General features: G+C 39.6%; 1 protein-coding gene across 1 annotated transcript in view; it reads left to right on the forward strand.

Moving 5' to 3' along the window:
* Window positions 1-10,464: 10,464 nt before the first annotated feature.
* Window positions 10,465-22,698, forward strand: part of SYT10 (synaptotagmin 10) — a 90,799-nt gene continuing 78,565 nt past the window's right edge. Inside the window, exon 1 of the mRNA XM_069102826.1 lies at window positions 10,465-10,987. Within this exon, the coding sequence (XP_068958927.1) occupies window positions 10,840-10,987 (148 nt within the window). The 5' untranslated portion in view covers window positions 10,465-10,839. The remainder of the gene's footprint in view (window positions 10,988-22,698) is intronic.

The following is a 22,698-nucleotide window of genomic DNA, read 5'->3' on the forward strand; positions in this document are numbered from 1 at the left end:
GAATTATTTTATAAAGCTAAAAAAAATCATTAGAAAAATTCATCTTGAAGAAAAAAGTTTAAAAATATCAAGAGAATTAATTTTAAAAAGTGAAAGGTGGCCTACCAATAATAGATTTCAAGCTATTTTTACAATACAATGCAATACAATCTATCCAAAGGATAGATTAAGAAAATTGACATTAAGAAAACTATTGCAGGGTGGCTAGGGGGTGCAGTGAGTAAGAGCTCCGGCCCTGGGGTCGGAGGACCCAAGTTTGGTTCCAGCCTCAGACACTTAACACCCACAAAAAAAAGAGCTAGCCGTGTAATCTTGGGCAAGTTACTTAACCCCAATTGTTCTCCAAAAAAGGCAAAACAAAAAAACAAATATTGCACTAATAAATAAAATTAAGAGCTAGTTGTATGAAAACCCCCCCAACAAAATAGATAAACATTTGGTTAATTTGATTTAAAAAAAGAAAGAAAAACACCAAATTATCAGTGTCAAAAATGAAAAGGATGATTCCATCACCAATGAAGAGGAAATTAAAACAATAATTAGAAACTATTTTGCCCCACTGTATGCAAATAAATTTTACAGTGAAATGAATGTTTATGAAAATATAAACTGCCCAGATAAACAGAAGAGGAAGTAAAATACTTAAATAATCCCATCTCAGAAAAAGAAATTAAACAAGTCATCAATGCCCTCCCTAGGAAAAAATCTCCAAGGTCAGATGAATTTATAAGCAAATTCTATGAAACACATAGAGAACAATTAATTCTACTACTATATAGACTATTTGGGAAAATTGGAGGAGTCCTACCAAATTCTTTTTGTGATACAAATATGTTACTGATACTCAAACCTAAACTTGGAGGAGTCAAAACAGAGAAAGAAAATTATAGAACAATTTCCCTAATGAATATAGATGCAAAAATTTTAAATAAAATATTAGAAAAAAATTACAGCAACTTATCGTGAGAATACTATAGTTTTTTAAAGCAATTGGGGTTAAGTAACTTGCTCAAGGTTACACAGCCAGTTATTTCTGGGTGTGCTGCTAAGTATCTGAGCCTGGATTCGATCCCAGGTCATCCCGACTCTGGGGCCGGTGCTCTTATACACTGTGCTATCTGGCTGCCCGAGAATACTATACTTTGATCAGTTAGAATTTATACCATGAATGAAGACTGGTTCAATATTAGGAAAACTATCAGCATAATTGATCACAACAACAAAACTAACAGAACTATGATATATGATTATTTCAATAGATGCAGAAAAAGTTTTTGATAAAATACAGCACCCATTCCTATTAAAAACACTAGAGAACACAGGGATAAATAGAGCCTTCCTTAAAATGATAAGTAGTATCTACCTTAAATCATCAGCAAGTACTATATGTAATGGGGATAAACTAAAAGTATTTCCAATAAGATTGGGGGTGGAACAGGAATGTCCATTATCACCACTGTTATTCAATGTGGTACTAGAAACATTAGCTTTAGTAATAAGAGAAGAAAAAGAAATTGAAGGAATTAGAATAGGCAAAGAAGAAACAAAGCTATCAGTCTTTGTAAATGATATGATGGTATAGGTAGAGAATATAGTAAAAAAAAAATACTTGAAATAATGAACAAATTTAGCAAAGTTGCAGGACATAAAATAAACCTACATAAATAACTGGCATTTCCATATATAACTAACAAAGTGCAACGGTAAGAGATAGAAAGAGAAATTCCACTTAAAGATATAATGTAGCCATTTTAGACATTAAAGATAAAATGTAGACATCATAAAATATTTGGGAGTCTACCTGCCAAAACAAACTCAGGAACTATATGAACACAGTCACAAAACACTTTTCACACAAATAAAGTCAGATCAAAATAATTGGAAAACATCAGTTGCATGTCATGGGTAGGTTGATCTAATATAATAAAAATGACAATTCTACCTAAATTAATTTACTTATTCAGTGCCATACCAATCAAACTACAAAAAAAAAAAATCATTATATAGAGCTAGAAAAAATAATGAAATTCATCTAGAAGAAAAAAAGGTCAAGGATGTCAAGGGAATTAATGAAACTCACCATCTAACAAAAATTGCTGGGGAAACTGGAAAACAGTACAGCAGAAACTAGGTATAGACCGACATCTTATACCGTATGCCAAAATAAAGTCAAAATGGGTACACGATTTAGTTATAAAGGCTGATTATAAGCAAACTGGGAGAGCAAGGAATAGTTTACCTCTCAGATTTATGGAGAACTGAAGAATTCATGACCAAACAGGAGAGAGACAACACTATGAAATGAAAAATGGATAATTTTGATTACATTAAATTGAAAAGATTTCCCACAAACAAAGCCAATGCAACCAAGATTAAGAGAGAAGCAGAAAACTGGGAAAGAATTTTTACAACCAGTGTCTCTGATAAAGGCCTCATTTGTAAAATATGTAGAGAACTGGGTCAAATTTACAAAAAATATAAGTCATTCCCCAATTGATAAATGGTCAAAGGATATGAACAGACAGTTTTCAGAGGAAAAAATTAAAGCTATCTAGTCATATGAAAAAATGCTCTAAATCACTATTGATTAGAGATATGCAAATTAAAACAACTCTGAGATCACACCTATCTGATTGGCATGACAAAACAGGAAAATGATAAATGCTGGAGAAGATGTGGGAAAATTGGAACACTAATGCATTGTTGGTGGAGTTGGGAACTGATCCAACCATTCTGGAGAGCAATTTGGAAATGTGCCCAAAAGGCTATAAAACTGTGCATACCCTTTGAGCCAGCAATATCACTTCTAGGGCTATATCCTAAAGAGACCATAAAAACGGGAAAAGCACCCATATATACAAACATATTTATAGCAGCTCTTTTTGTGATGGCAAAAAAATTGGAAACTGATGGGATGCCAAACAATTGGGGAATGGCTGAACAAGTTGTGGTATTTAAATGTAATGGAATTGTAATATCATGTAACGGAAATGAAATGCAATGATGCTATAAGAAATGATGAGCAGTTGGACTTCAGAAAAACCTGGAAAGACATACATGAACTGATGTTGAGTGAGGTAAGAAGAACCAGGAAAATATTATACACAGTTACAGCCACATTGTGTGATGGCTAACTTTGATAGACTTCTCAGCAAGGCAAGGGTCTAAGACAAGTCCAAAAGGCTCATGATGGAAAATGCCATCCATACATATCCAAAGAGAATGGTATGGAATCTGAATGTGAATTAAAGCATACTTCTTGCTCTCTTTTTTTGTTTTATTTTGTTTCTTCTTTCTTGTGATTCATTCCATTGGTTATAATCCTTTATGACATGACTAATGTGAAATTATATTTAATATGAATGTATGTGTGGAGCCTATATAAGATTGCATGCTGTATTGGGGAGGGGTGAGAGAGGGAGGGGGGGAAATTTAAAGGTCAAAAGCTTGTGAACTGAATGTTGGAAGCTAAAAATAAATTAATTGAAAAAAAGAAAACAGATAAAAAAGAAAAAAATAACAAGAAAAAAGAGTTTAAAAAACTGTGAGAGTATAGTCAGATCACACTGGGGATCCATATAGTGACTGTCAAATTGGAGAGGTAGCCCAGAGTAGATGTTACACATTTATTTAATGTTGAGATCCCTGTGGGATTTTTTTATATACCTCCTCATCTTTTATAGCAGATATTTACATATATTCTACTGTTACATTCATTATAACCTTTGAGACAAATATTATATTTTGAGCACTAGTATGCAAAATAACCAAGTTCTAAATTCCACTTACTTCTGTCTTTTTAAGAACCTGCAAGCTATCATATTTTTCTTTGTTTTCTAATATCCTTAACATCTAATATCCTTTAACATTTTAAATTTATATTAATGATGTCAAAATCAACTTGATTTTGTTCCTCCCATAGCATGCAATCATTTCATTGAGCCAAAAGTCCAGGTAATCTGTATAAAATGGCTTAAAAACTAAATGATTCTGAGCATTTTCTGAGCTTTTATATACCATTCTGTTACTATCACTGCAGAAGTAGCAGGGAGTTGTAGAGGACTGAGGGCCAATATATTTTCTTTCTTTTTCCTGATCTTATCATAACTGTGGCCAAAATGTATCATTTAATTGCTAGCCTTCAGGTAAAGTGACTTGCCATGCTCAGCTTAGATTTTTTTTAAACAGACACAAATATGTTCTTAGGAACAGACTTGAATCCCTACTTATACATTGGTTGGAACATGCCCAAACCTATGTTACTACTGATGGAAAATCCAGGGTTACCATGACAAGCAATTAGAGTCTATGAAATTGTATGGATCAAAACAATGATTATTAAAATGAATTTTAAAACAATGAAATTAATTACAAGCTTTTAGAAAAGGATTAAATTTTATTCATGTAATATTAAAAACAAATTCATTTAACAATTCAACAAATTGTTGTAATATAACTACTATGTAAGTCAGTATACTAGGTCCTGGAGATTAAAGACAAAAACAAAACAGAAAAAAACAACAAATTAAAAATCCCCAATTAAATTACAAATGAGAAATTCTGAAAACCAAAGGAGAGATTAATAGAACTGAAATTAAGAAAACTGTTGAACTTATAAATAAAACTAAGAGCTGGTTTTGTGAAATACAAAGCAAAACAATAAAATAGACAAATGTTTGGTTAATTGGATCAAAAAGAAAAAAGAAAGAAAGAAAGAAAGAAAGAAAGAAAGAAAGAAAGAAAGAAAGAAAGAAAGAAAGAAAGAAAGAAAGAAAGAAAGAAAGAAAGAAAGAAAGGAAAGAAGGAAAGAAAGTAAGAAAGAAAGAAATGAAGGAAGGAAGGCAGGAAGGAAGGAAGGAAGGAAGGCAGGCAGGCAGGAAGAAAGGAAGGAAGGAAGGAAGGCAGGAAGGAAGGAAGGAAGGCAGGAAGGAAGGAAGGAAGGAAACCAAATTACCAGCATCGATAATTTTGAAAAGGGTGAATTCATCAACAATTAAGACAAAATCTAAACAATAATTAGGAACTATTTTGACCAACTGTATCTCCATAAATTTGACAATCCCAGTGAAATGGATGAATATTTACAAAAATATAAATTACCCAGAATAACAGAACAGAAAATAAAATACTTAAATAATCCCATCTCAGAAAAAGAAATTGGAAAATCCATCAATGAATTCCCTAAGGAAAAATGTCCAGGGACAGATAGATTTACAAATGAATTCTATTAACAATTTAAAGAACAATTAATTCCAATACTATATAAACTATTAGTTATTAATAATTATTAGTTAGATGCATTTGACAAAATATTCTCATTCCTATGAAAAATACTAGAGAACACAGGAATAAATGGAATCTTCCTTAAAATGACAGGTAGCATCTAACACCATAAGCAAGCATTGTATGTAATGGGGATAAGCTAGGAGAACTTCCAGTAAAGCCAGGGGTGAAACAAGAATGACCATTATCCCACCGTTATTCAATATTGCATTAGAAACATTGGCTTTAGCAATAAGAGAAGAAAAAGAAAGTGAAGGAATTTATATAAGCTATCACTGTTGGCAGACGATGATGATATACTTAGAGCATCCTAGAGAATTGAGTAAAAAATACTTGAAATGATACACAAATTTGGCAAAGTTGCAGGATCTAAAATAAACCCTCACAAATCACCAGGATTTCTATATTTCACTAACAAAACCCAACAGCAAGAGATAGAAAGAGAAATTCCTTTTAAAGTTACTGCAGACATTATAGAATATTTGGGAATCTACATGCCAAAACAAACTGAGGAACTATGTGAACACACTTATAAAACACCTTTCACACAAATAAAGTCAGATGTAAATAATTGGAAAACTATCAGTTGTTCATGGGTAGACTGAGCTAATAGAATAAAAATGTCAATTCTACTGGAATGAATTTGCTTATTCAGTGCCATATCAATCAAATGACCAAAAAAGCATTTTACAGAGCAAGCAAAAACAACAACAGATTCATCTGGAAGAACAAAGGGTCCAGAATATCAACAGAATTAAGTAAAAGAAATTCAAAGGAAGGTGGCCTAGCTTTACCAGATCTTAAATTGATTTAAAAGCAGCAATTATCATACTGGCTAAGAAACAGTGGTGGATCACTGGAATTGATTAGGAATGCATAACACAATAGCCAATGACCCTAGTGATCTCCTGTTTGATAAATCCAAAGAATCCAGTCTACTGATTGAGAAATGCAAATCAAAACAACTCTTAGGTGCCACATCTCACCTGTCAGATTGACTAAGAGGACAAAACAGGAAAATGATAAATTCTGGAGAAGATATGGGAACATTGGAGTGCTAGTGCATTGTTGGTGGAGTTGTGAACTGATCCAACCAGTGCTGGAGAGCAATTTGGAATTATGCCCAAAGAGTTATAAAACCATGCATACCCTTTGACACAGCAATACCACTTCTAGGGCTGCATCCCAAAGAGATCTTAAGAAGGGAAAAGGACCCACATGTAGAAAAATATTTATTGCAGCTTTTTGTGGTGGTCAAGAATTGGAATTTGAAGGAATATCCATCATTTGGCAAATGACTGAACAAATTGTGGTATATAAATGTAATGGAACACGATTGTGCTATAAGAAATGATGAGCAGCCAGATTTTAGAAAAACCTGGAAAGACTCATATGAACTGATGTTGAGTGAAATGAGCAGAACCAGGAGAACATTGTATACCATAACAGCCATACAGTGGGATGGCTGACTTTGATAGACTTAGCTCTTCTTACCAATGGAAGGATCTAAGACAACTCCAAAAGATTCATGACAGAAAATACTATCCATATCAGAGTAAGAATTTTGGAGTCTGAATGCAGATGGAAGCATACTAGTTGCTCTTCTCTTCTTTTGTTGTTTCTTCTTTCTTGTGTTTCCTCCTAATGTGAAAGTTTAAGTACAGCCTATATTAGATTGCCTGCCATATTGGGGAGGTGTGAGGGAAGGAAGGGGGAGAAAATTTAGAACTCAAAATTTTATGGAAGTGCATGTTGAAAACTAAAAATAAATGAACTAATTATTTTTTAAAATTGATGGCAGAAAAATGAATCACAGCATTTGTGTTTGAAGCACAATGGATTAAATTTTTTTTTAAGTTAGCTAAATAGAAGATGGTGGGGTAGAAACAGGACTTCTGTGCAGCTCCCACTTCCACCTCCTCCAATTCATGTAAAAAATGACTCTAAACAAACTTTGGAGCTACAAAACCCACAAAATGACACAGAGAAGCTAACTTTCTGCTGAAGACAGTCCAGCAGGCCAGCAGGAAGGGGCCAGTGGAGTGCTCTGGGAGCCAAGCCTAGCCCCACACAAACTGGAGGTTTTAGCCTCAGGGTGGCCACAACCAGCCTCTGGCTGGAGGGACTTCAGATCGCCAGCAGCTGTGGTGGTTTCCAGAATTATCAACCCATAGATGCTAAGGACAAAGTGAGAGGTCAGTGCAGTGTGGACTTTGGGAACCATGAGTCCTTGAGTGTGGTCTACCTTTGCCCCCTGGAAGGAGAAGTGGCTAAGGTGTGGCGGCTGTGCAGCTGCTGCCAAATGGCTGCTTCAGAGCTCCTGGCATGGAGATTGTAGGGGGACCAAGCCACCAGTCTGAGGGGTAATTGCTCTTGCTTTAACCTGCTTGAATCTGGATCACTGGCTAGGGTGGAGGTCCTGGGGCGTGTGACCAGTTTTCGAGAGCATATGGAGGCTTCAGAGAGGACAGCCAACTAATAGCTCTGGCAGCTAAGAAAACCCCAGCAATTGAGACAAAGCTCTCCTCTCTGGTAGCAGAGTTCTACTGTGGCAAAAAGCTCAAAAGTCAAGTGATTGAGTGGCAACATGAGCAAGCAAAGCAAGCACAGCAATCCAATTTTTCACTCCTATTGTGGGGACAAAAAGGATCAAAGCATGGAATGGCAGGAAGACAGCAAATTCAGAACTCCTGCACCATAAGCTTCCAAGAAAAGAATAAGCTGCTTACAGGTCATAGAGGAGCTTAAGAAGGATTTGAAAGCCAAATAAGAGAAGTGGAGGAAAAATTGGAAAGAGAAATGAGAATGATGCAAGAAAATCATGAAAAGAGAGTCAACAACCTGACTGAAGAAAATAACACCTTAAAAATAGACTAACTCAAATGGCAAAAGAGGCTCAGAAAGCCAATGAGGAGAAGAATGCCTTAATAAGCCAAATTTGCCAGATGGAAAAAGAATCTCAAAAGCTCACTGAAGAGAATCATTCCTTCAGAATTAGATTGGAGCAAATGGAAGGTAGTGACTTCATGAGAAATCAAAATACTATTAAACATATCCAAACAAATGAAAAAAAAAATAGAAGGCAATGTGAAATATCTCATGGGAAAACCACTGACCTGGAAAATAGATCCAGGAGAGATAATTTAAAAATTATTGGACTACCTGAAAGCCATGATCAAAAAAAGAACCTAGAAATCATCCTTCAGGAAAATTTCAAGGCAAATCGTCCTGATGTTTTAGGACCAGAGGGCAAAATAGAGATTGAAAGAATCCACCATCACCTCCTAAAAAAGATCCCAAAAAGAAAACCCAAGCAACCAGGAAGAAACAATTTGAATACTGTGGAAACACAATCAGGATAACCCAGGATCTGGCAGCTTCTACACTGAAGGATCGAAGGGCTTGGAATATGATATTCCAGAGGTCAAAGGAGCTGGGATTAAAAACAAGAATCACCTACCCAACAAAACTGAGTATTATGTTTCAGGGAAAAATATGATCATTCAGTGGAATAGAGGACTTTCAAGCATTCATGATGAAAAAACCAGAATTGAATAGAAAATCTAACATTCAAATACAAGAAGCAAGAGAAGCATGAGAAGGTAAACAGGGAAAAGAAACCATAAGGAACTTACCAAAGTTGAACTATTTACATTCCTACATGGAAAAATTATAAATGTAACTTATGAAACTTTTCTCAGCATGAGAATAGTTGAAGGGAACAGAAATGTGTGTGTATGTATATATATATATATATATATGTATACATACATATATATGTCTACATAGGAGGGTATATGGGTGTATGAATACATATGTGAGTGTGTGTATATATGTGTACAGGTATACATAGACATAGGGCACAGGGACAATTGAATAGGAAGGAATGATACTTAAAAAGTGGAATTAAGAGGTGAGAGGGGAATATAATGAGAGGAGATGTGGAAAGACAGAATAGGGTAAATTATCTCATATAGAAGAGGCAAGGGAAAACTGTTACAATGGAGGGGAAGAACAGGAAGGCAAAAGGGAATGAGTCAACCTTACTCTGATTGAATTTGGCTTCGGGAGGGAATGATATGCACACTAAATAGGATATCTCACCCTACAGGAGAGTGGGGGGGGGAGGAAATGAGAGGGGGGAGATGGAAAGGAAGGCAGGCTAGAGGGGAGGAAAGTTGGAAGCACCCACTTTTGAAAAGGGACGGGTTCAAAGTAGAGAATAGAATAAGTGGGGGTGGGGTGGGATAGGAAGTAGGGGAATATAGTCAGTCTTTCACAATATATCCACTATGGAAATGCTTTGCATAGCTACACATGTACAACCTATACTGAATTGCTTATCTTATAAGAGTGGGTGATGAGGGAGGAAGGGAAAGAATCTGGAATTCAAAGTTTTAAAATCAAATGTTTAAAATATATATATATATTATTATTATTTTACATGCAAATGGGAAATAAGATATACAGGCATTGGGGCATAGAGATCCACCATGTTCTACTGGAAAATCGGAGGGGAGATGGGGGAAGATATAGGATAGAGCAGATTGGGGAAGGGGATATTCAGTGGGATCGCTGTTTTGGGGTGGCGGGTAGGGGAAAAATGGGGAGAAAATTTGTAACTCAAAATCTTTTGGAAATGAATGATGTAAACTAAAAATAAACATAAAATTTAATTTTAAAAAGTCAGCTAAACAGGCAAATTAAATACACAATTAAAAATCATTCCAAGGTTTTATACAAAAGAAACGTCAGATGAAAATGAAATCATCTTTGTTCCAGCCACCATCTCAATCAATCAATCAGTCATCATGGACCCTTACATCAGCGCACGCATGCACGAGAAGGCAGAAAGCGCTTGCGGTAGAGGGAGGGTGCTGAAGGGGAGATTGGGGTGCAGAGCTGTAGGTGAGGTAGTATGGGGTTGGGGAACGCTGCCCCAAGTTTCCGTAAGTGGACAGAAACAGGTGCGCACCCTTGTAACGCAGAGATGCTCTTCCCTCTCTACTGCGCCCTACACCCCAAACGGACGAGTAAGATCGCCCTCCTGTGGTTACCTGTCTATCCCGACCCGCGCTACCTGCTTAGTGAATGCTTGGCCAGCAGCCAGCCGGGAAGAGAGCGTGGGCGCCAACACGCACGCACACGCATGTTGTGTAGAAGAGAGCGTGGTTTTTACAACTGGAGATCCATCTTTTTTCTTTCTCTCCCTCCCGTCTTTCCCTGGATCGCGCTTCTTCCCCTAGATCGCTCTCCTTTCCTTGGTTTGCGCTCACTGCCTGTGAGTTGGTGCAAACCTCTTTGGCTTTAAGGAGGCTCCAGCATCTCTCCCTCACCTGCCCTGTCCTCTCTTCCCCTCCAGTTTTGGGACTAACTTGGGGCTTCTAGGAGTTAGTGGCTTCCGTGGTGCTTGCAGTCATCAAACCTCCTCCAGCCGGGCCGATGCTTTAGAAAACAGAAGAGAGTGTCAGACTGAGCCCAGGGGCTGGGTGGGGAGATCTAATAAGGGAAGAGAAAGACAGAAAGGTCCAGGAGAAGGCTGACAGAGGAAGGACAATGAGTTTCCCCGGGGACGGGGTGAGCACACTGTGTCAGAAGGCGCTGCACATCGTGGCGGAGCTCTGCTTCGCGGGCCGAGTGGAGTGGGAGCAATGTTCTGGCATCTTCCCCCAAGATAAAGGCAGCCGAGGCGGAGGCAGCACAGGTAACGCAGAAAAGACCGCAGCGGGCCGAGGCCGGGAGGGCTCCAGCTCCTTCCTCCTGCGTCTTTGTCTTCCCTGGCTCCACTCTCTGCCATCTGCCTGCTGCCCTCCCTCCCCAGGCTCCGTCTCCTCCTTTCCCTCTGTATTCTAGTCTGCGGTCTGTCCCGGGTTTTGTGGCTGTCGTTGAGCTTTTCCAGCAGAAGCTCTCTTCCAGACTTTTTCTGGAAGTTCTCGCCTTGGATTTCATGGCTTTCCTACTTTCCCCCGGGCTTCATTTCTCACTGCTCAGCTGCTGCGCTTTTTGCTTTTTGCGCCCTGCATCTAGCGCGGCCAGACTGGATTTCCCACAGTGAGTCTGAGCCGGTGCCGGGGTTGCGCAGATCTCCCCCCAAGGTGTGTGGGAGGTCTGGGGAGTTTGAACTTTGTTCTTCCGCTCTTTCCCTGTCGGATAACAGGTGACTTGGGAGATAGGTATCCAACAAGAGGAAATTCCAGTTAAAACAGAACAAAACAAAAACACCTTCCATTGCGGCCAAGGCCCGGGACCCTTTTTGCCTCTGACATTGACAGGATGTCTGGAGGGAATTAGCCCCAGGGAACCAGAAGGGAATTACGGACGGGTAATCTATTCCCGTTGATGTGACTTTACATAGTACTTCTAATTTCATTGTAAGGTATTTCACGTGCATTGATCCTTACTATACCCTGGCGGGCAGGGGAGGTGCTGTTATCTCCACGTTACAGAGGAAATTGAGCATCTGGGGTAATTGAACCAAGCGGACTTGCTGAAAGTCACTTGCACATCCAGACCCAGATGGTAAATGAGGGAGGGAGCTAAGACCCCAGGCCATCCGACTCCTGGTCCAGCCCTTCAGGAGCCCTGAGTCCGGTCAGGGAGAGGTGGTCGAAAAGGTCTAGCTCTAGAGTCGGAAAACCTGGGTTCAAAGTCCACCGGGGATAGACCTCAGGAAAATAAAAACGGCAAGTCAATAAGGATTTATGAAGTAATTATCATGTTCCTGGCGCTCCGCTAAGTGCTGGGCATGAAGACAAGGAGAGTTCTTGCTCTTGGGGAGCTCGCAGTAGACGGGGGGGACATAGCATGAGATGCCACGTGCTGGATTGGAGCTGGTGTCAGAGGCAAAGCCTCTGAGGCTTTAAGGGAGGGAGATCGGATGTGGAGGCGGAGATCCGAGCTGGGATCTGAGAAGGCCCAGAAGTGTACATGAGGAGGGAGAGGAAACGCATGAGGGGATGGAGTTGTTGCTGAGGAACAAGGAGGCCCGTGTCATTGCAAAGCAAGGGACGTGGCCACTCGGCGCCCCGGTCTTTTCATCTGTAAAATGACCAGGTTGAGCTAGATGGCCGTGGGGTTCCCTTCCAACCCTCCGTCTCTCACTCTATGATAATAGTAGAACGTGGATAGTAAATTGTGTCGTGTGGGGCGATAGAGGAAACTGGAAGGGGAGGAGAAGATAACCCCAGAACACCCTACATAGCGCTTAAAGAAACAGTGCTTTGAAATGTTGAAAATCCCTTTTTCCACTGAGGCAAATCAGGTCTCAGACTTTGCAGAGCCATTCTCCAGAGGTATTTTCTGTTCCGAGGCTTGGTGTTCCAAGGAGGATGAAGACTTCTTCCCTCTCTCATCACTTCCTACCTCTTCGTACCCCTAGAAGGTTCCAATGGGTTGAAGTTAGTCACGGAAGCATTAGATTTTGTGAAAGCAGAACCTCAAAGCTGAAAGTAGTATGTGATATGATTCCCTCTGGAATGGGAGGAGGTCAAAACTTTAAGAGTTGGGCGTTTGTTTTTAAAGGAACTGAGGGAAAAAACTGATCATAAGGATTAAGCGAAAGCTCAGCATCACGGTAACAACAAACAAAACAGCTGTATTTACACGCTAGCATTATTTATACAACCTAGTGAGGGGATGAGTCCTGAAATATTCCTGAAATCTCATTGCTGCTGTTAAAGGGTTAATAAGATTCATATTTTTTTTGAGAAATACAAGTTAGGATCTTCTTTTCCCATTCTTCCTGTACCTCATACAGACACAGATAAGTAGGACAGCAGTTTGAATAATGCTTATGCACATCAAATGCATGATTATGAGTATGCGTGGGATGGCTAGAATTCTTACTCAAAGAAATAATAGCCTCGGTCCTAGCAGTAAAAAGGAAAAGTCTTGTATTCTATCTTGAGAAAGGGCACTCTCCCCCATTTAAGAAGGTGATCTCGGAGATGTGCAGGGCGGTTTTCAGCACAGCAGAATTTACAGACCCTAACCCCAACCCCTCCCTAACCCCCACCCCCTCCTCAGCCCATTGGCTGGGCATATTGGAGGTACAATCGATTGGCAGAAACTCTAACATTTCCCCAGAAACAAAGGAAAAAGGAGGTAGGGGACTTGGGCCCCCTGGTGTTTATAGAACATTCTGTGTCTCAAAAACAACCCATTTATACAGTTTGAACGAGTTTGAATAGGATGTGCTGAGGGGGCCAGGAATGGTTTGTAACAATCGCAGGCTATGTAAGCATGCAGGCAAACGGCCAAGCTATTCCCTGAGGGGGCTTCACGTTCGTCCCACTCAAATATGAACCATAAACGCAGAAATAGGATGACCTCAGAGTCACTAAAGTGATTTTTCCTAAAAAATTGTCACCCTCCTCTGCTCAATAAACTCTAATAGCTTCCTTTTGCCTGTAGGCTCAAATACAAAACTCTCTGGTTCACATTCAAAGTCATTTGTAGCTTAGCTCCCTCCTACCAGTTTTCCTTGCTCTCCAACTTACTCTTTCGAGATTTGGTGACACTGGCCTCCTGTCTATTCCACGAACAAGAACTCCATCTCTAGGCTCTGGGCAATTTCTCTGGCTGTTCCCCATGCCCTGGAATGCTCTCCATCCTCAGCTCTACCTACTGACCTACCTGGCTTTCTTTAAGTTCCAACTAAAATTCCACCTCCTACAGGAAGCCTTCCCCAGCCCCTTTCAATTCTAGTGCCTTTCCTCCGTCATTTCCTATTTATGCTGTCTATAGTTTGCCTTATATATATTTGCTTGCATTTTGGCTTCTCCATTAAATTATAAGCTCCTTGAGGGCAAAGACTGTCTTTTGTTTCTTTTTATACCCCCTGTGCTTAACACACACTGTAGTAGTAGGAGCTTAATAAATGTTTACTGATTGATTGATTGATCTGGTGTGTGGTTGGATAAACTGTTCTCAAATGACATAAAAATAAAGAATAAGTTTAGTTTTATGATGAACAAAGGGAGTTAATTATATGTCCTTGTCAGATCTTACCTCTGCATATCCCACAAGTTGAAGTGAGGATAGAAACGAACATGAATATTTAGCATTTGTCCCACTCCCAATTTAGGTGGACCACATACTGGTTGTCACCACTAAATTTTAATTCCTGTGAAATCATTTCATTTTTCAGGGATATTTAAATTAAATATCCAAACCAGATTTAGGTAATTTTACCCATGTGAAGGTAAACCCACCTTTTAGCGTGCTGGTTTTGCCCAGACATGAACAAAAGTATATTTGCCCAGTAGGAAAGTATCTTTATATAGTATGAGTAGTGGCTGAATCTCAAATATCACTTGTCTTTGGTTTCTTCCCTCTTTGGAGCCCAAAATCTTAGTTCATATTTACTAAAAAAAAAAAAAAAGAAGAAAGAAAAGAAAAAACCTACATAAACCTAGAAAAATAAGTTTTCCCCCCTTATGACTTAAGCAGGGGTGGTATATTTTGTATGTTGTGTGTGTGTTTGTGTGTGTATGTCCATCCATGGATGTGTGAACATATACTCACATACATGCTTATTGGAAGTGGAAATATAATTTTAAAAGAATATCACTTGAAGTGATTTTGCATTAATATATTATTTATAAGTATGGTATGGCCTTGACTGGCCACAAAGGCCCTGATACTGTGGGGAGGGGCTCCTCCCAGTCTCTTCAAGGACAGCAACTGTTTTGAGGGGCTCATTAGAGAGAATGAAGACAGGAGAAGAGAGGCATGGCAGATGTCTTTCTGGAGCATTATAACCATGGCAACTCGTGGCCATAGCATCTATAGTTCACAATTTCTAATGATAAGTCCTATTAATGGACAAATAGAGAAGTGTGCTGCTACAATAGCTAATGCCTAGCACACAGTAGGCACTTAATCAATGCTAGTCGACTTGGTGTAATAGTAATTTGAAGATCTTTCCTGCTCCCTAATAGACTGAATGTAATTACATGAAGCTTGTGGTGGGAGCATTTTGCTGAAGGGTGGAGCAGAGCCCACAGGAAGCTGGGAGTAAGAGCAGTTAGAGCTGGAGGGAGAAAAGGATGCTTCCTGGATGCTAGGCTTGTGAGTGTTGGTTTGTGGGAAGGCTAAAGGATGGCGTGGCTCTCTGTTGTGTTATGGTGTATTAACTTCTTTACTACTATGACTGGATTCGATTTTTTGGTGTTGGGATTTGGTTTTCTGGTGTCTGAATAAATGTTTTACTTTTGTCTTACATATAGAGAGTCTGTTATACTTTGCAATTGAGACCTATGCCAGCATATTTACAGTTGCCATCAGTGCTATGAATATTGTGTTGGTGCTGTACTTGGCCAGTCACTTACTGTGGTAGCTGAAGAACTAAGAAAAACAATAGGAAGAATGAACTTTCCTTAATACACACTTGCCTTAATTTTGCATGTGTTATTTTAAATTGTTACAGAAACTATTTGAGAGATTTAATACTTCTTACAAATATTTGTGGTTGACCCTATCTGTATGTTGCCTGGTACCCCTCATGAGGTCATGAGATAGCTCTGGGAGCCACACAGGAGTGAGAGTGACCTCACCTAGTGCAGGATGGGGATCATATGCAGAAGCTATTTCATTACTATACTTGCAGGCACAGAATTACAGTGAACTTAGGCTATTTAAAAACAAATATGTCCCATAGACAAGAACCTAATAGTAAATATTAGAAGCTCTTGTTCCAGTCTAGGAAGAACTGCTACTTCCAGGGTCTTTGTGGTCAGCCAAAGCCTTGCCAGAGGTTGTTACAAGAGTAAGTTTCAATTATTTTTTAATGTCGAGAACCATAATTTAAATGACATCATCATATCCTCTAATTAATTTTAAAAAAAACTTAAGGAAAAGTCTCACTAGTAATATAATGAGAGCATTTCTCTTCCCAGTTTTTCCTCTGCATCTCTTAATTTTCAGAATCCTTTGTGAGCTCTTCCATGGCCTGAGACCAATTCCTATTTTCTTGGAGTCTTTTGATGCAGGATCTCTGACTTCGTTGTCTTCTGGTTGTATGTTTCGATCTTTTTTTGTCACTCAATAAGATTCTGTAGTCTGAGTTTTTTACACTGTTTGCTCATCTTTCCAGCCAAATACTTGGCTTTCTACCTTTTTGTCAAGGTAGGACCCTGCTTCCAGTGGTGGTGGGTGTGGGTGTGGGTGTGTTTGTATGGTCCCAGACTTCAGGGGTTTTGTTATCAGCCACTCAATCCCCCACCATCTGTGTGCCCAGAGCTTCAGAAACAGCCACTACCACTGCCACCCTGGGCTGGTCCTGTGGGTTGAGAAGCCCTGAAACTGTCATACCTGCTTGTGATTCAGTCCTTGAAGTCTGCTCTGGCCCTGTCTGTGATACACCCTTCTTGTCCACCTTCCAGGTTGTCTTGGGCTAGAGATTTACTTCACTCTTTCATTTTGTGCCTTTGTTTAGGATCATTTTTTACAGGTATTTGGATGGATCTGGGGGAGAGCTTAAGCAAGTCCCTGCTCTTACTGGGCCATCTTGTCTCCATTGCCAGTTTACTTTGTTCTAACACAGCAAGAAGATGCAATAAGCATACAGTGGCTCTTAGCTTTCCTTGATACAACCACTCCCTTTTACCCTCAATATGAAAATAGCTCTGATCTGCAGCAAGGCAGTGTACTGTGGGTGACTTCCATGATCTTCAAAACCTGCTAAGAAGAAGGGACCTTCGCTGCATGTTGGTAGGGTCTTTTATGCTGTTGGGTCCTCCCTCCCTCTAGGAAAAACTAATTCTTACCTCCGGAGGAAAGGAGGCGGTGTGGGATATGCAGTATCCTATATTGCTGTTGGATACTAGTCCTATCACATTCATTACTTAGTGGCAACTTCCTAAGGATTTCCTAGAGGGTTTTGTTGTTGTTATGCAGTAATTTCTGGAGAACTCATACAGGGCAAGCCTTCACATAGTGGTCAGAAGAAGGGATACAAGGACACTCTCAAGGTCTCTCTTAAGAACTTCAGAACTGTGTAACGTGGAAGACACTGGCACAAGACCACCCAGCATGGCATGCCTCATCAGATAAGTTGCTCTGCTCTTTGAGCAAAGCATAATTGAAATAACTCAGAAGAAATGGAAGATGCACAGATTTAGGGAATCTACTCCACATGTTCACACTGACTATTTGTGCCTGCCCTGTGGTAGAGCATTCTGAGCTCATGTTGGTCTGCTCAACCATGGTCAGACATATTATAATTTGACTCTAACTTAGTGATGTCATTCTGCTTCTCTTCGAGAATGGACAACAATCAATCATTGCAGTCTTGTCTGACTTTCCATGATCCCTTTTGGGGTTTTCTTGGCAAAGGTAATGAAGTGGTTTGCCATTTCCTTCTCCAGCTAATTTCACAGATGAAAAAACAAGGCAGAAGGAGAAGTGGGCTGAAAATAATTTCAGAATTCAGATATGGTACATTTGTGAGTGAGGGCCATCTTTGTGTATAGCTGAAGTGGGGTGTAGGTCATGAGAAATCAGTAAATTGAAGAATTGTGAGGTTAGAATGACTGAAGGAGTATCAATATCTATCTATCAATCAATCATCTATCTACATATGTCTTGAATTCTTCTAGTATGAGGATATGAATTGGGGAGAAGACAAAGCCTGAACTACAGACACTGAACTCATTGAGGAAACAAAAGGAATTTCTTAGAGGTTGGTACACACCAGCTATGAGGATTTTTATTGTGTGTTATGGATTGAATGAACTTCAAAGGATGAATGATTACCAGGTGATGGTGGTAGGCAGAGAACTTGTAAGTGGCAATGGGGAACAAGGCGTATTCCAACTCCCCCATCTTGACTTACAGAAGGGCAGGTAGAATGCATGAAAGTGCAACCAGTCCTGGAAACAAAGGCAGGGGAAGTTGTGTTATCAGGAGGGAGCCAGATTTTGGTAAAATTCAGAAGATAGCAAGAGTAGGAAAGGAAAAGACTTAAGATAAAACAGGTTTGTTACCTATGGTAATCCAAAGAGCACAGTGGGAGGTGGTGGGTTGTTGGCGGCTTGGGTTGAGGGCAATGGGAATAAGAAATCAGTCAGTGGGGTGGAGGTTGGGATCCTAATGATGACAGCTAGGCTGGCAGAATCACCGGGTGGGGACAGTATCTCCAGGTGGGCATTTGTTAGTCATTGAGGAATGTTGGGGCAGATTATTGACATTCATAAGGTTTTGGTTTTAAGGGGAGTCTTCTCAGGGCCTTGGCCTTCTCAGGTGAGGAGGATAAATGTGAAATGCTGAAAGATGGGTGTCACTTCCTTTTGGTAAAAGGCAGGAGATGTTATTGAATGCTGTTTCTTCTATTTCCAATAGAAGACTGTGGACCAGGTAAGGGACCTGTTGTCACTGAATGGCATTTCTTGCTAAAGGCAGGAAAGTAAAGGTCAATAGAAAGATGTTTCTACTTATCCTGAGGAAGGCAGTAAACAGGGCAGGAGACCTAGTGTCTTTTGAATGGTGTTTTTTCTCTTGACTCTAGAGCCAGGAGACTGGTGCACACACACATTTCTCCCCTTTCTGAGGAAGACAGAAGACCTGGCATAATGGTAAAGTGGTTTTTTTTCCTAATCCCCAAAGTCAGGAAGCTGGGGTGTGGTGGGATAGCATTTCTACTTTTCTCAAGAAGGCAGATATAGAGGATATCTCAGACTTGGGCTCTGTTTGGCATTCAAAGCCCTTCCTAACCTAGACCTCTCCTCCCTTTCTAGTCTTCTTACGCCTTATTCTCCTACATGTACTCTTCAATCAATGACCCTGGCCCCTTGGCTGTTCCAAGGTCATGACACTCTGTCTCTCCACTCCAGTCATTCTCTCTGGCTGTCCCCATACCTTCATTCCAATTTGTGACCATCTCACCTTCTACAGGAAGCCTTTCCCATTGACCTTCTTTATTTCCCGTTTATCCTGTCTGTAGTTTGCTTTGTATGTTGTCTCTCCCATTAGAGTGTAAGCTCCTTGAGGGCAAGGACTGTTTTTTGCCTCTTTTTTGTATCCCTGGGACTTTCCCAGTCCGTTATGGACATTAGAACACACCCTCAGGAACCATTGCTCTAGTGACTCAAAAGAGATTTGTTTGAACCTCTACAAACACCAGCTCCTTGGTAGAAAAGGTATTTCTACCCCTCCTCCCCAAGAGCAGGAAATCGCCCTTCTCCCGAGAGTAGCGATGGGAAAAGGGTGGAGCTTACAGGTGGGAGAGTCTCTCTAACCTCATGCCTGCTCTGTCTCCTTTTGGGAAGTCTAATCCTTGTTGTAGCAGTGAAGGAGGAGGTGGGGGCTGGGCCCTTGTTGTGGAGAAATTCTGGAATGTAAGAATCCTGTCACAGCCCTGGAGGGAATAGGAAGCCCCTGGAGTTTACTGAGCACGGTTGTGAAGTGGTCAGACCAAAGCTTTAGGAAATTCCCTTTGCTAACGGAATAGAGGATGAGCTGGAGTGGGGAGACTCAAAGCAGGGATGCCAAGTGGAGGGCAGTTTAAGGACTTCAGGGAATATGGCCAGGACTAGGGTATGACTGTGTGGGTGAAAAGAAGCAGAGAATGTATAGGAGAGATGAGGTGAAGGTAGAAAGAGAGTGAAGACTGGAGGGTGCCTTCAAGAGTTCAGATCTAAGCGACTGGAAGGCTAGTGGTACCTTGGGAAGTTCAGAAGAAGGGAAGATTCTGGGGAAAAGGCAGAGTTATGTTTTGAGCTGCAGGTACTTTTAAGGCACCTGGCTTGAAGTGTATAGTTCTAGTTGCTTCTGTCCCTGCCGCACCCATCCCCATTGGTAAGCTCCCTCTAGAAGTTCCATTTTGAGGCAGGGCCCCAGGTCAGCCATCTTCATTCCTTTCTCAGGTCTGCTTCAGAATGTCAGTACTGCTCTGCAATACCGCTCTTGCTTTTTACTCTAGGTCATCTCTCTCCCTGTGGCTTTTCCTTCCCACTACTCCCCAGCTTGTAAGCTCCCTTTTCTGTGTTGTCTTACCATATCAGTACTTAAAAGTTCTTCAAGAGCAGGGATTATTTCTGGTTTGGCTTGTATTTATACCCTCAGGGCTTTGCACAGGACCTGACAAATTGTAAGTGGTTAACATATACTTGTTGACTGACTCTTCTAGGCAGTTGGAGATGGAAGATTTAGAGCTCAGAAGAAACACCATGTATCAGATGATCATTGATCTGCAAGGATTGAGAGAATTTCACACATATATCTCTCTGCAGATTTAGGTGACCAGTCCTTTATTTCTAGTCCACTAGATGAAAGGAGTAAACGAGATTTACAGCACAATTTGTAGGGATATAATTATTACTATTAATACTAATAATGCATAATATAATAATATTCTATATAATATTGATACGGATAATGCATAATATAATAATATTACATATAATATTGATACTGATGATGCATAATATAAAACTTTACAATTGATAAAATACTTTCTTCAACTCTGAGAAGTAGGTACACTAGGAGGTCTAACCAGCACTTATTTTTTTAAATAAAATATATATTATTTTTAAAATTAAGATTGATTCTGTTAAGACTTATTAAATTAATTATGCCACAGTGCACTGACAATAAAATTGCATTAATTTATCCCTAGGGAATAACAGATTAACAGGGAAGAAATGGAACAATAGTAAATGATACCTATATGTAGGTACAATGGATACTTTGATATCAGTTGGAAAAAATACATACGCACACATAAATGTCCATATAAAATTAAATCTTCATAAAACATAGCTTAATAGAATTATAGAGGTAGATCTGAGAGGCACAATAGGGGTTCTCTAATCTAGCCATTTCACTTGTAGATGAGAAAATCATACCCAGGAGCTTAAGTGAATTGCGCAGTATTACGCAGTTTGAAAATCAGGATTTCACCCCAGGACTTCTGATGCCAGAGCTTTTCACTATACCCCATTGCCAATCTTTGCTGCTCAGAAGACATTCTTCTTGAACCATAGCAAATCATAGGCACTGAATACTTCTGCTTGAGTTATATAGACCCACAAAATCCTAGAGGTGAGACTTTCAATAAGCCAATTGTTAAATTTTCAGTGTGAGAATCAGAAATCAGAGCTTAACTTATTCTTTTACTGATTGCATAAGCTGAAGAAAGTGATAGAGAAAATAGTAATAATGGTGAATAAATTTAAAAGTGTGTTGTAGACAGTTGTTCCCCTGGAGAGACAGTTGTTAAACATTATACCTTTCACACACGTCTATGCCTATGATCTTTTAAAATAGCATCAGTTTTTCTTCTAAGTTAGAAATGGCAGAGTTTTTGTGAATCCATCAAAATCCAAAGTCTATAAAACATAAAATAACATGCTCCAAACTTGCTTTGATTATTACAATCAGTTTTGATTGTTGGAGATAAAACACATAGTAGAAAAATGAAAAGCCTGATAAGAAGATAATCAGGACACTAATAAACGGGCAAGAGCAGCCTGAAGAAGTAGAGGTATAGGGTGGCTACGTAGCACAGTGAATAGTGCACCCGCCCTGAAGTCAAGAGGACCTGAGTTCAAATCTAGCCTCAGACACTTAACACTTAATAGCCTTGTGAGTAACACAGTTAACCAAAGAAAAAACCCACCTTAGTTGACATTTTTTTTTCCTTTTGCTTGACTGTGTTAGTTCAAATCTTAATATTTAAAATTATAATTAAATTAAAATTAATCATTTTAAATTTATAAGTTATAAATAAGAAGACCAGGAGTAAAATGATTATGTTATAAAAGACTAAGGAACTATTTTGTTAAGGAAATTGACATTCTCTCAAAGAAGCTTGTTAGCTGAAGAAACAAAGAAACACGTCTTTCTAAGCACTCAGTAACTAGCATTGAACACAGGGTTATAGGATCCTTGAACAGATGGGTTCTTGATATTTTTCTTTCAAGTTGGTAATTCTGAATTTCCCAAGTGGCTCTCTTAAGAACTTACATTCAACAATATTCAGCAGCTTTATATTAAATATCTACTGTATACGTAATGTGCTAGATATTGGGTTAGGCACAAAGATAGCATTCTTAGGTTCACAAGGGTTTATAATCTAGCAAGAACATAAGATTCATTCAAAATAATCACAGTACATATCTAGTTACCACCCATCCTTGCCCCGCATCCTTACTTGCAGGTAGTTCCCCTAGAGAATAACTAGCCCAGGCTCTGCTTCCCTAAAAACTATATTTCACAAGTCGGTTTCAGTCCTTTTATCCCCATATTGAACATTTTGATCTAAGTATCCTGGAGACCTCTTATACTTAAAATATCTAAAACTCAATGTGTTATCTTACCCCTAAACTATCCCCTTTTCTAAACTTCCCTCCTTCTGTTGAAGGCACAGTTGTCCCAGTCAGGCTCACAATCTCAGAATTATCCTCCTCTCCCAAC

The sequence above is a fragment of the Petaurus breviceps genome, unplaced genomic scaffold, assembly GCF_028583685.1.
Source record: "Petaurus breviceps papuanus isolate PSGF00001 unplaced genomic scaffold, PetGlider_PUasm1.0 558, whole genome shotgun sequence".
Taxonomy (NCBI): Eukaryota; Metazoa; Chordata; class Mammalia; order Diprotodontia; family Petauridae; genus Petaurus; species Petaurus breviceps.